The sequence below is a fragment of the Hyposmocoma kahamanoa genome, unplaced genomic scaffold (genome assembly GCF_003589595.1).
Source record: "Hyposmocoma kahamanoa isolate Upper Pololo Valley unplaced genomic scaffold, ASM358959v1 168, whole genome shotgun sequence".
NCBI lineage: Eukaryota > Metazoa > Arthropoda > Insecta > Lepidoptera > Cosmopterigidae > Hyposmocoma > Hyposmocoma kahamanoa.
Window position 1 is genome coordinate 2,150,244 of NW_020653608.1, and position 13,807 is coordinate 2,164,050.

Below are 13,807 nucleotides of genomic sequence, written 5' to 3' on the forward strand. Positions count from 1 at the left end.
TAGTCGTATGAGTATCGCGAGTGGGGCTATAGTTTTTGGTAATCAAACCGGTGTACCCCATTCTTTAGACTCCTCGACTCCTCTAGCCCGGTGGGCTCCCATAAAAAACGACAGAAAATTAAAGGGCCAAAATTCAACAACAGTAATAGGCAAAAACGACTATAAAAAATTTTAGAAGGCAAAGGTACAGAAAATATGCTGTTCGTAAGATAATAAATAATATATTTTTGGTCAGTATAACGCAACAGACATAATTCACCCATTAGAGACTGAGTTTTAAATGTTTACACATTTTTTTGGAATTTTGAAATCAGGCTAAATTTGTTATTTTGTGTGTGTAAAAAAATTTTTTTGTCGTTTTTGAGTTTTGACCTGTTGCCATATGGCAACGCAAGGCCAAAGTGGGTAGATAATATCTAATTCTAGTATAGGTTGGTCTACTACGTAGTCATTGTTTGTAGTAGATGGCAACGTAGCTCCATACTAACATTATATCCATACATTATGTATAACTCTTAGCGGCAGTTGGGCAATAAATAAAAAGCATGTAATGGCAGTTTCAAGACATTTAGTACAAATTACTCTACTTATTGTTTTGCAACCCTCTCCCGTATCTTGTCTTCTCTATTTGTTTGAGGAAATGCTTTTCACCATCATATCGCACCCCTGGCAAAACTTTCCTCCAAAAAGGACGTCCTCCAATATCTGGTGTAGTGCCATATACTTCAAATAAGTTTTAGCGATTTCTTTCCGAAAATCTAACTGTGATACATTTTTGCCAGACGTCTTCATCAAGATCCAAAAGTTATTTATGGGTACATCTATGAACCACGTGAACATCGACCACGACCTTTTTTTACCACGAATCCCAATCATGTAATTGTTATACACCAGAGTATTCCGTGTAGTACAGGGGTTCCCAAACTTATTTTGTCTACTGCCCACTTTGAGAATAAATTATTTTTTAGCGCCCCCATTTTTTCACCTACTTAAATACCACTATAACTTCAAATTAAATTAATTATTGTGAGCGGAGATTTAACATTCATTCTAAACGAGACTTTACTATAACCCGCAAGAGTTCACTTGAGACCTGAACGCAGTAGGTAATACACTACGGCGCCCAGGTCTCAAGTTAACTCTTACGGGCTACACCTGCCAATGAGAATGATTATTGAAACGCAACTTTATAGTATTCAGACAGAGTATCTTCTATTCAAAATAGAACAAACATAATCGATTCTAATATAAAAACTAATGTGAAGGATGAATCTGATGCAAGAACAGCCACAAGTCACCACGTTCGGTAACATGCAAACGATTTCTCTTTTTAGTAAGCAGCGTTGTCACAGCTCTAAAACCACGTTCACACAAATGTGACATTGGAAATGCTATCAAGAATCGTTGAACGATTGACCACAATCCAGGGTACAATTGCGGGATCGGTTTTTGTAGCTAAAATTCTTGGTAGCCATTTTTGAACTTGATTTTTATTTCCTCGTTCGTTGTCAATTCTATATGTTCTTCTTCCAGCTGAGGTGATATCGCTGTATTGACATTTGAAAACGGATCCAACACCCGGTCTGGTATTTCCAAGTTCAAAATGTCCTGGTGTCGTTCGGTGAAGTCGATGTAGAGGTTTTCCAAACGTCGGCAGTAGGCAAACAAGTCGTCGTTACTGCAGGACACTGATAAATTCGGAAAATTGTGAAACTCACGTCTGCCCATATTCGTTTTGTGTATGGGCAGACGTGTTTTAGTTTCCAAGAACTCTATCACAGAGTCAAACAGGTTGTAAAATCGAGATAGACAATTGCCTCTTGATAGCCAACGAACTTCAGTATGAAACAACAAACGGTTGAAATCTTCGTCATTAGTAACACAAAGCTGATGAAATAATCTATCATTCAAGAGCTGTTACGGATTTTATTGACTGCTTTGATGACATATTGCAGTGATTGAAATAGTCGTTCAATTAAATTTCTAGCAACCAAATGTTGTCTATGAATAACGCAATGCACAGCAAGGACATCTGGAAGTTTATTTTTTAAGTACGCTATGAAGCCTTTATGGCACTCTGTCATAGCCGGAGCGCCGTCCGTAGCAACTGATATAATATTTTTCAAGGGAATCTCTTTCTCATCACAAAACTTTTCCAATGTATTGAAATGGTTTCGCGTTTTGTATCGGTCTCTAAATTTCTAGCAAACAATAGTTCTTCACATATTTTCTCATCTTTAATAAACCTCACGTAAGACAGCAACAATGCTTCATTAGTTGGTAAAGTGGACTCATCGAGCTGAATTGAGAATTGACTAGTCCTCAGATGATTGCACAATGATTCTTCAATGTTTTCAGCCATTTCATCAATTCGTCTTTGCACAGAATTATTACTCAAAGGAATTTTTCGGATAATATCTGCTGCCGGTTTATGAAGCACAGTAGTTATTACTTCCTTTATTGCAGGCAAAATTAACTCTTCTCCGATGTTGTGTGGTTTGCCTTTTTGAGCAATTAACAAAGAGATATTGTACGAAGCTCGAAGTCCGTCGTCATCTTACTTAGCAGCCGCCGAAAAGAGTTTTGCTACACTTGGCTGAATATTATGCTTCTTCTCTAGGTCTTGAAAATATGCTACATTCTTGTCTTTCTTATCTGGATGCATTTTATTCAAATGATCTTGTAGTCTTGAAGGTTTCATTGATTCATTCGAAAATGTTTTTAGACATAGAAAGCACAAAGGCGACGATGGGTTTGTGGGATTTTCAGTGAATCCGAATTTAATATATTCCGCATGGTATTGCCGTCTCTTCTTTTTTACTTCTGACATTGTTTTGTTTTGAGAAATACGTAAGTAAGTGTTGAACTTAAGTACTGCTTATCTATTACGCGCGGAACCGCAAATGAAAATAAAATAAATATTACGTTTTTTATATAGGATTTCATAAGCAGCACTCACCGACAGGAATAAGACAAACATGCATTAACTCGTTTATCTCATTCGATGCTCAATCGTACTCAACAAGTAAGAACAAGTATTCTATGAATCAGCCGATTAATACAGGAATGCACAAATCGGGTTATTTAACAAAAACTTGTTAAAACGTGATTGCCCGCGGTCTGTTATCTAAGAAAATTACCTATCTAGGAATACTAATAACTACTAAACTGTGTCTGTTGCCTTTTTATTTATTTGTTTGTGTCTACTTTCATTTCGAAACGGAGCGACCGATTGACATGATTTTTTTTTTATATATTCAATAAAACAGGACGGATATATGAACTACACGGAGAGAAATATCGAACTGAGTTAGTTTGAGCAATCTCTTAATTAATATTAGTTAATGTTCACAAGTTGGAGTCGAAAGTCGAGAGCTCAGTCGGTGTCTAAGAGTCTTCCTAGATGAAATTATAAATCTCCCCCTAAGCCTCTACACAACGCCCCCATTTTTTTTTTCTGGGTCTCTTACCGGCCCCCTTTAGACCTGCAGCGCCCACAAGGGGGCGTTATCGCGCACTTTGGGAAATGCTGGTATAATATATCATCAACCCCGTACCAATACGATTTTTTACTATGTTGTTTATTGTACCCTGATACTACTAAAATGGCTCGAAAATACTTTAGCTCATGACATATGATTTCGGGGTCAGGTAGGAAATTATTTTTTCCAAGCATGATTAGAGATTTTGCGTCTTTTATTGGGAGGGCCGGAGGTATCCACCGGCTTCGGAGATGTAACTCGAAGCTCGACTGGCGCGCGAAGGTGTCGACCTGATAGGGTTTCCACGTAGGCAGAGTCCTCGTCTTCACTCGCAGAATGTTGGTCGATAAATTCTGCCACATCCGATGATTCTATGTACACGTCTGGAATGTGGTCATCTTCACTGTTTTAAGTTGATCGGCTACTTCAGCCAAAGCCAGTGTAAAATTGTGAAAAAATGTACTTTATACGGACTAGCGTTGCCAAATGGCAACGGTAATGAAACTGTAATAATGTATGTAATTTTTAACAATTCTGTTTTTATATCTTACGCTACTATATGTCAAAGGTGACAAAAATAATATGTTCATAAATTATAACACTTTAACATATTAATAATAAATCTTACTTACATTTTTTGGTGTGCCATTTCTCCGACTTTTCCAACAAAGTTTTAAATACCGACAAAATAAAAAAAAATTAAAGTCACATTATTTTTTTTTAATTCGTAAATGTGCTTGGATACACAATAATTTATATTTTTTGAATACCGTGTTGTCATATGGCAACGCTAGTACATAACGGGTTAATTTATGGTAACAGACATTTGACATATTCTTGCATGATATAGGTAAAGGGCACTGGGTATAATAGAAGATTGACATAACAATTTTTAATCTAATATACCGATGGCATAATGTACATTTTATATAAACCTTTCAAGAATATAGATATAGTCACTGTGTTTTTTAAGTGCAATGACGAGCGTTGCGAGTAGTATTAGGCTCGAAAATACATAAAAATAATCTTATAGCACTGATACTTCCCCTAGATTTGGTTAGAACTGCGACATTAAAGTTGCACGAGCTGAGAGAGAAAACGAGCGTGTCGCGGCAGCGATCGGTGAAGCGCCAATACTCAATCTCGATGCGAAATCAGTAGGTATTTCGATGAGAAATCCTATTTTTGGTATGAAAACTTTATTTTTAACCGACTTCAAAAAAGGAGGAGGTTCTCAATCGTTGTATGTATGTTACGCGATAACTTCGGTATTTGTGAACCGATTTTCATGATTCTTTTTTTGTTGGAAAGGGGGTACTTCCATAGTGGTCCCATTTCATTTTGAAGAAAATCATCCACCTCGAAGGGTGGCTGTTCACGCATGAAGATTCATTTTTATAAATAGCGCCTAACTTTAATTTGGGATCAATTACTTTAATGGTTGATTTTGCTATTTCTCCAATTCAAGGCGTTTTTCTTTCAGTAGTGAGAACCGATTTTTATTATCCCCAGTGTCAAGTCCTGTATAGTGGCGAACTAGGGGATATTTCAATAAAACTTAGCAAATAGAGGTAATTCCACGTACTTTTGAGGTCGGTTTTTTAGTACTCTGTACTGAGATTATGATAGATATGAGTTGATCTGTATTGTTTTTCGTATATGTAGCAGCTAGCATAGACCGCGAAAAAGCTATGTACATGAAGTCATAAAGTAAGTGATATTGCATAGATCGTTCTAAAATAATTAATAAAGCTCTCCCATCAAAAAGCCGGGAAAAACTCGTTTGCACTAAATCCCAATTAAATTTGCCCGTAAAAAAATACAGAAACATTTCCTCCTAAATAAAATTAAAAAGTCAACACAAAATTCGTGCAGCGGAATTAAAAATTAATTGCGAACGCGTTATCGTATGAACAGGGACGGATGAAGAGGGTGGTGAGGGGTTGAAAAAAATAAATATTTACATTTAAACACAGCGAAACGAATATCACAGTTTATGAATGGGAAATATCAAACCAACAGTCCAATGAATTCCGATTCAGTTACACGGAAAGCTGGTAACGAATACTACAACTTCCTAAATTCCAATTAGAAGCCTTGTGGCTAAGTACAAGTTTCTTCCAGATAACTTTTCTTTGTATTGAAGGTATCCTTAATCTTGTAAGCCGGGTAAAAATATATTACGTATTATATCGAGTTGTTAGGTTTTCGCGAATGCTACACATTGGCAATGCACTAACTAAGTATCTTTGGATCTAAATCTAGTTTTTTTCTTCAAACAAAAACTAAACGTTTCGAGCTCTTTGCTGGTGGTCTGTTCCCATTCTCCGTCCGACATTCGTCCTAAACAATTATTGTCAAATAAGTAATATTCGACCGGCATTTGTCAACCGATTTTGATGATTCTTTTTTTGTTAGAGGGCACCTCAGCATTGTCCCATTTAAATTTGAAAACAATACCTCTCCTCCTCCACCTCTCAGCGTAGCAAATTATTAGAGATAAATCAGGGTTATTGATTTTAACCACTTTTCGTTAACCGTTTTCAATAAAACTTGGCAAACAGATGTTATTCCACAAGCTTTTGAAATTGGTTTATTATTTTAATAAAAAAGGTAGAATTATTATTGGAGTACACTATTTTTTACCGGTCGTCTGTAAATTTCAATTGAATGGTAAAATAAATAGATTGAATTTAATTGCTATCGCTGAAATTTACTCGTACAAACACATTTTCATTGGACATTGCTCATGGAACAAAGGACTAACATAATGCGATAATCTAGGACGTGAATGAGAGCTGGGTTTATTTATCATTTACATTGTTTATTATTATAACTTGCTTCAGGACTTATTTGTTTCAACTGAGTTCAGTATAAATTTAACATCGTGTCTATGCTGATTAAATTGTTAACAGCACTTGCATGAGTACAACAGCCTGAACGAGAAAATTATGATTTCGAGTGACGGGACGAGCAAGCCGGGAACCTGGTAATAAGCGACACGCTAATCCATGACAGTTGCAGTTCACTTGCACATTTGGAGCGATGCCACACGGGCGACGTCGTTTCGTTGTGTCGTCGCGACGCTTTGTTCTCAACGAACATAGCAATGCGGTGTCGCAATTTAACCCGCTTAGGCGATTATCACACTGCCCCGCACCACGCAGCGGAGTGCGGGACGCCGGATCCGCGTGCGGTGATGTAGACGCAAATCTACGGCAACATGCGGATTGCCCTTCATATGCACTTCGCAGTTGATAAGCGCAGTGATTGTACATATAGCCGAGATCTTTGACAAAAATGGGTAATAATACAGAACTCATTCAGAACGCTGCGGTTATATTGTCTATTTGGTTCTTGTGTACTCGAATAAAAAGACACCGTGCCCGTAGAAGATAATGAATACATCCATTTTTAAAAACAAGATCGACAAATGGATCATTTGAACTGAATTACAAAGATGGCCACCAATACGTCCTTGCGCGTAAAAATCTGCACGGTAGTGCGGAGCGCAGTGTGCCTACCCTGCGTCTCGCCGGGGTCCTCCGCGCAGGCGTGTGTGGTAGTCATGCGCCCCGCACCCCCGCGTTGTCAGTGGTTGTAAGGCACGTGTTTTGTATACAACCGCACAGTTGCGTCTCTGCGTAGTGTGATAATCGCCTTACACACGCACCGCAGCGTCCCTTCGCGCTTCGTCTCCTGACCCCTTGTCTGATGCGCAGCTTGCCGTCGCCGCGCCATTTCAACGCGCCACGTGGTATGTAGCTCACACCCTTCAAAAACGGAAGACAATAATGCTCACATTACTGCTTGGTGGTCGAAATAGGTATATCTTAAGTTAGCAGTTTGTGTAAATCGATCTAAGCGAACACTTCTCTACCTGATTAAGGATTTCGTTAAAAACGTTTAATCGGGTGTTTGTTTTATGGAGTTCGAATCCCTGTGAACATACCATATGTTACCCTATAACTTTAATTCCTAACTTACGGTAAACGAAAACATCATGGTCAAACCTTTTATTATTTTTTTTGACGGGGGAAATCTTTATGGATATCCCTGAGCCCAGGGAGACTCAGGGGTTATGTGGGAACTCTCCCTCCAAACTGGAGGGCCTACCCCACTAAAACCCCCCCGGGTTTCCCTCTCGCCGGTTGAGCGCCGTGGGATCAGTGAACATTCACCACGACGCCGCCCGGCCGCCCTAGCTTACGCCAGGGCTCCCGCGCCAATGGAGGGGCGAGTCGGTTGTCCTCCGACCCGCCCCCCTGACGAGTGAGGCCGAGTAATGCAGGCTCCGGAGTCCCTGTCCAGAGCCCGCTGGTCTCACTAGGGGATCAGGCGAGCCGCGAACTGCCTTCGCCTTCTCCCCGTACGTCTGCGCCGGAGCGGGTGCGCGTCCGCCGCGTCCTCGCGCACCCGCTCCGCGGCCTCCTTTTGCGACATAACCTCTGCGCAAAAGGAGGCCACCGCCTCCCAGGACTCCTCGCTATCAAGAATGGCGGCAACCACGCTCGGCAGCGAGAGGTCCTGCCCTATAGTCCCCGTCAGAGTGCGGCGGTGCTCATCCCACCGGCTACACACCTCTAGGGTGAGCTGCGCGGTGTCATCCGCAGCGCCGCACTCGTGGCACGACGGGGACGGTTCCCTCCTCGCCACCTTGTGCAGGTAGTGACCGAAGCAGCCGTGCCCGGTCAGCATCTGCACAAGGTGGTACGACAGTGGCCCGTGGGACCGGATCATGGTCAAACCTGCATGTCAAGAAAGATCCAACACGCATTCGGCCGGCGTATCAGGTTCTAGACTAAACGCTCTTTTTAGAAAAAATCGGTCCCCGACAATGGGATACGCAATGAGTTAATGATGATGAAATCTTCTCAAGAAAAGCGAAGAAAGAAAACGCAGAAAAATATTAGCATTCATGTTTATTACAGGTGCTTATGTGTTCAACGAAAATCTCTTTGTTATTTTGTAAAATAATCTACCATATTTTACCATTTCTTTATTTATTATATCTTCCGCCTCTAATCCTATATGTATTATATCTTTGGCCTCTATGCCTATATCTATTTTGTCTCCTGCCTCTAGTACTATATCTATAAAACCTTCTGCCTCTAGTCGGATATCTGTTATAGATATTAGACCAAGTTCTGTAGGAAGACGGTTTCTTTTCAAATTCCTTTATGTTTGCGTAAATCCACTTCAGATATTTATGTACATTGGTATAAGCGCCGGGAATATATTTCTTTCCGCAAGGTTTACCAGGCCCATAGCTGACGATCCCCACAGCTTCATAGATTCCATCGTTGTCGTACATCAGAGGACCTCCTGAGTCTCCCATGCAGACATCTTTGCCTTTCTCGCCGCCCGCACATAGATGCTTCTCTGGTACTTCACCCCATATTTCATTGCAGACCTGTAAGTAGAATTGACGTTTACATTATGAAACTGCAGTTTTGTGAATATTTTATTCTATTATCTGTTCCAATACAATATTACCAATCAAAATAACGTAACAGTTTTTTTAGTAGCTGCCATATTGGATTCTGTTCTTATACATAGTCTTGTAGACAAGGTATATGTTAGGAATAATTTGATAACTTGTCGCCATAGACATAGGTTATATATATAACCTATGTCGCCGCTATACGGGACTTGATACAGGAGGATAAAAGTCGGTTCTCACTACCCAAAGTATATCGAGTGAGAAAAACGCACATTAATGAATAACAAAATCAACCATTAAAATAATTGCTCATTATACTAAAATTTAACTGCCTCCGTGGCCGAACGGTTACCATGCCGGACTGCCACGCAGAGGTCCCAGGTTCGATTCCCGGGCCGGGAGAAATACTTGTATGGCCTACATTTATTTCTCTCGTGAGTTTGGGTGTAATTTGTGGTTGTCTATGTGTGTGTCCATGGCACCCGCGACACAGGGTTTCCCTAGTGCGGGGCTATGTTGATTGTGAGCGTTATTATTATTATTATTATTATTATTTAGGCGCCATTTATAAAAATGAATTTTCATGCATGAACAGCCACCCTTAGAGGTGGATGATTTCCTTCAAAATTAAATGGGACCACTATGGAGGTACCCTCTTTTCAACAAAAAAAGAATCATGAAAATAGGTTTACAAACACCGGAGTTATCGCGTAACATACATACAAAAAAAAACGTACAGTCGAATTGAGAACTTCCTCCTTTTTTTAAGTCGGTTAAAAATAGGGTTCTTTTTTGTGTAAAGGCCGCGTGAAACTGTCGCTTGTCGGGTTGCGCGCGCCATTGATGAGTGTAGTCGCGAGCTTTTTGCCCTTTTCCTTCCAACGTCTTTATACGCGCTCTCTATCACCTGCGCTTGCTGTATCACACGTTATAGAGTGTCTGTGTAAAGCCCGCTATTGGCGGACACAAATACGTAAACACACAGCCAAAAATTCTAAAAACTATCTTTCGGTTTGGTAGCGCGTCTCCAGTAGCAACGGAGTTTTACTTTAAAATATGATAAGTACAGAATCAGTTTTTTACTATTTTATTGATATGTGTATTTTATTAGAGTGCAAAAAAAAATTAGCTTATAATTAGTAAGTATAATTAATTAATAAGTATTTAATAAATAATCTTTACCTCCTTAGATACATAAGGCAAATGCACATGGCGCTTAATAGTCGAATATTTGCTGATCCATAAGTCATCTATAATGGAACTAGGGACTTGGTCCACCACGCCCCAGCCTGCTGATGTCAACGTCAACCCTTCAGGAGGATTGTCTGTTATATCTGATGTGGGTAAGCAAATTGGGCGGATATAGTCTGGAATAGAATACACAATCGTTAAAATCTAAAGTCGCATGCGAACAAGTTGCAGGCAGAGAATATTATTTGTCTGAACTTCAAAGAATTACACGTACAGTGGATAACTTCTCCCTCTGAACAGAATTGTTGTATTATACCTACTGTGTTAGCTCATAGTGAATCGCATAATAAAGTCATACTTTTATGAAGGAACTAATAATCAAAGATCCCGCTTACTCCAACAGTGTTGTAATTATTAATACAAAGATTAAACACAAAGAAAAAATACTTCAATCCGGTTGGACACTAACTAACTGATCGAAGGAATTTATTCTTTGTGTTCGATCTTTGTGTTAATAAGAAATATATGCTTGGTTTGTTTCTGAACTCACTACAAAGGGTGGCGGCTACATTGGAACAAAAGCTATGAATTTTTTTTAATGGATTACCTCTGTATGGAGCATTTTTCTTTAGCTTAATCAAAACTATATCATTGTCGTTCGTGTCTGGGTTGTACTCCTCGTGTACGGAAAATTTTTCAACGGCGATCGTCAGGGCTCCTTCAGTACATTCTCTCTGACCGTCCACTCTTACGCAATCTTGGCCTTTATTTCCCGTGTCGTAATCACCTACAACTACGCTCATTCTGGAAAAATGACATAAAAAAATTTGAAGATTTTTATACTATCTACAAATGTGTCATTACTTATATTTATATATACATATATCTACGTAGGTATAATATATCATTATTTTTTAAATATTTTATATATGTGTGTTTTTATTAAATTTTTTATTTTATATTTTTTTTTTAATTTACACAATTTTTTTTTTAATATATTTGTCAAATTGGCACACTACGTCTCCCGCTCCGATTAGCATTCCTCTAACTCTAAGGTTGTCTGGAAGAGATCGCTCTTAGCGATAAGACCGCCTTTGCCCACATTAGTTTTAAATTGTTTATGTACTATTCTTGTTCTTGTGTGTGAGCAATAAAGTGTTTATCTATCTATCTATCTACTTATTATATTAATTTATGTGAACTTAGATTGTGTTTTATTATGATATCAAGGGACGAGACGCACAAGTAGTAAGCGACACGCCCATTGCAGTGTCATTCAGAGTACTAAATCGCAAAGATCTGAGGGGCACTAACGCTACACCCGTCGTCACCCTGAGACATAGGTTGAGAAGTCCCATCAAAATCCAACCTTACCCATCAAAACCGGCACGCTGTAATGCTCACGTTAGTGCGTGTCGGTACAAATAGGTAAGGTGGCAGTATTTCCCTGGACGAACTCTTTCACAAGAGAGTAGAGCTCTCGATTGCTACTAAAATTTAACTTTACGAAGCAACAGCCAATATCACAGTAAAAGTGTGCGATGGCGAGACATGTAAACTTGAATTGAAATGTGATTATTTATTATAACAAATGGGCTACCTCAATAGTGCCTAATCCGATTCAAATTTGGAGAATTTTCCTCCTTTAAAATGGTGGCAAATTAGGAAGTGATTCCGGTTAATTGGATATTACCCAGTTTAACAAAACTGATTTTCGTAAAACTTGACAAATATACGTAATTCCACAAACGTTTAAGGACGGTTTTGTTTTTCGTAAAAAAGTTATTGATCTATCAATAACTTTCGCACTTTAAATTTTACTTGCTTTAAATGAATAAGCAAACGTGAAGCCCAACGTGCTATAGACTTTACATTTATCTAGAAATCTAGAAAAAATGATCTAGAAAACTGAACTTACAGAACAGCATTCGTGTCAGTAAAGCAATGCGCAGCGGAGAGGACGTATGTGCCACTAATGAGAAAGGCGCCACATTTCTGCTGCAACTCGCTCTGGTCCTCCACTTTAAATTGCAATATTGCCATCCAGGGGTACTGCTTTAGGTCTGTTTTGTCGCCACCTGCAAGGAATTCGTTGGTAAAGTTAAAGGTTGAAATCACGGAAGAAATAAACCAGTAGTAGTGCCTTAAGACTCGATTACTATGAGAACCAATATCGCCAAAACTCACGCATTCCTAATTTGAGACTATGAAATCTTGATTAATGATTGATCGTAGTTTGTAATTTAAAAAGAAGTAATAAATTCTGGACTGTTAATATAATTTAAACTAAAGTTAAAGTTAAATACCTATTACCTATAGCAAGTTACAACGTTCAGAAATTTCACTCAATGTGCTGCCATCTAGTACTCAGTAGCTGAACGACGACTAATTCGAGATGCTTACTTAGCTCTCCAAAAAAGAAGCGACCATATAGTATAATTATATAATTCAATCGTATAGTGATCCTCTAAATGTGTTTGTGAGTGTACAGACAGCAGCACAAAGCTTCAGTTTGGTCTTTGGGCCGATTTAATTTAAATCTCAAGTGCAAAGTTGAGCTTCCTGTTCATTAAACAGTGTTGTAACACTATTGTACTCACCCACAATACTAAAGGTACTGGTGGTGTCTATTCCGCAACATGAACTGTCTGGGCTTGGCGGGTATGCCTTCAGTTGACAGGTAGCTGCAAAAAGAAAATTGTGTTTTAACTTGATTTTGTCAGCGATATTCTTCGCTATTGTTACACACGGGAAGGGAAACTATCTTTTCGAATCTGAGGGGCACTGCCATTGCGCCCGTCATTCTGAGACATAAGTTGATAAGTCCCATGTGCCTGTGATTCCACAACCACACTTAACCCTCAAGCAGTAACGCTCGCATTACAAATTGGCGGCAGAAATATGTAAGGTGGCAGTACTTCCCTGGACATACTCTTTCACAATGAGCTCTATTGCCACTAAAATGGCATACATGGCGACAGAGGTAGTCTAAGTTTAAGAACATTGACTCAATAATTCAAAATCAAAAACCTTACCTTCATTCTCAGGATATACATATGGGTCTTGAAGCTTGCAACTAATTCCTAACCAATAACTAGTTATTAGCAATATTGTGTACTTCATTTTGGACATACCCTAGCACAGTACGGCGTTATACAATTGAGTGTTAACTTTTAATAAATGAATAGCTCTTATATGCTAAACAGTACAGGATAAATAATGTTTCACTAAGAACGTATTATGATTATTTGTTCAGCCACTTGAAAATGGTCTCTGACACGTTTAGAAATCTCACCGCTGTAATGCAGAAATCAGTAAACAATTATAACAACCTCCAAATATACTTTCTTGGATTTTTTCCTTTGCGTTTTTTCTTTTTATTAAATCGCTAAGCTCTTGCGGCGGACTAGCTTAAAATGAGGAAATTTATTGGACCGTAATATTTTTTTCTGAATTGCTCTTGATCGTAAGCAAAATATAAGCATAAGGGTGAGGCCAGACGCACGTAATTTTGAAAGTTATGAATCGCGTTTTTTGAATCTTGTAGTTTACGTTCGACTGAAATTCGGTTAGGGCGCCAGACGAACGTATTTTATTCAGTTGCTTTTAAAAATGATTTAACGGGTGTTTATTACAAGTAAAGGGCGGGTAAATTTTGACAGTTCAAAGCGGCCATGTTGTTGAGGCTGCT

At 39.0% G+C, this 13,807-nt stretch overlaps 2 protein-coding genes across 13 annotated transcripts in view; one reads left to right on the forward strand and one right to left on the reverse strand.

The window, feature by feature from the left end:
* Nucleotides 1–13,807, forward strand: part of LOC113225609 (uncharacterized protein CG43867) — a 472,277-nt gene that overhangs the window by 281,832 nt on the left and 176,638 nt on the right. The window lies entirely within an intron of this gene.
* On the reverse strand, nucleotides 8,434–13,270 carry LOC113225611 (phenoloxidase-activating enzyme-like). Its single transcript, XM_026457967.1, has 6 exons — nucleotides 13,152–13,270; nucleotides 12,717–12,800; nucleotides 12,035–12,194; nucleotides 10,724–10,920; nucleotides 10,108–10,292; nucleotides 8,434–8,895 (listed from the first exon to the last, which is right to left on the reverse strand). Exons 1-6 carry the CDS (start codon nucleotides 13,246–13,248, stop codon nucleotides 8,482–8,484), a joined length of 1,137 nt encoding a protein of 378 aa, XP_026313752.1. The 5' UTR covers nucleotides 13,249–13,270; the 3' UTR covers nucleotides 8,434–8,481.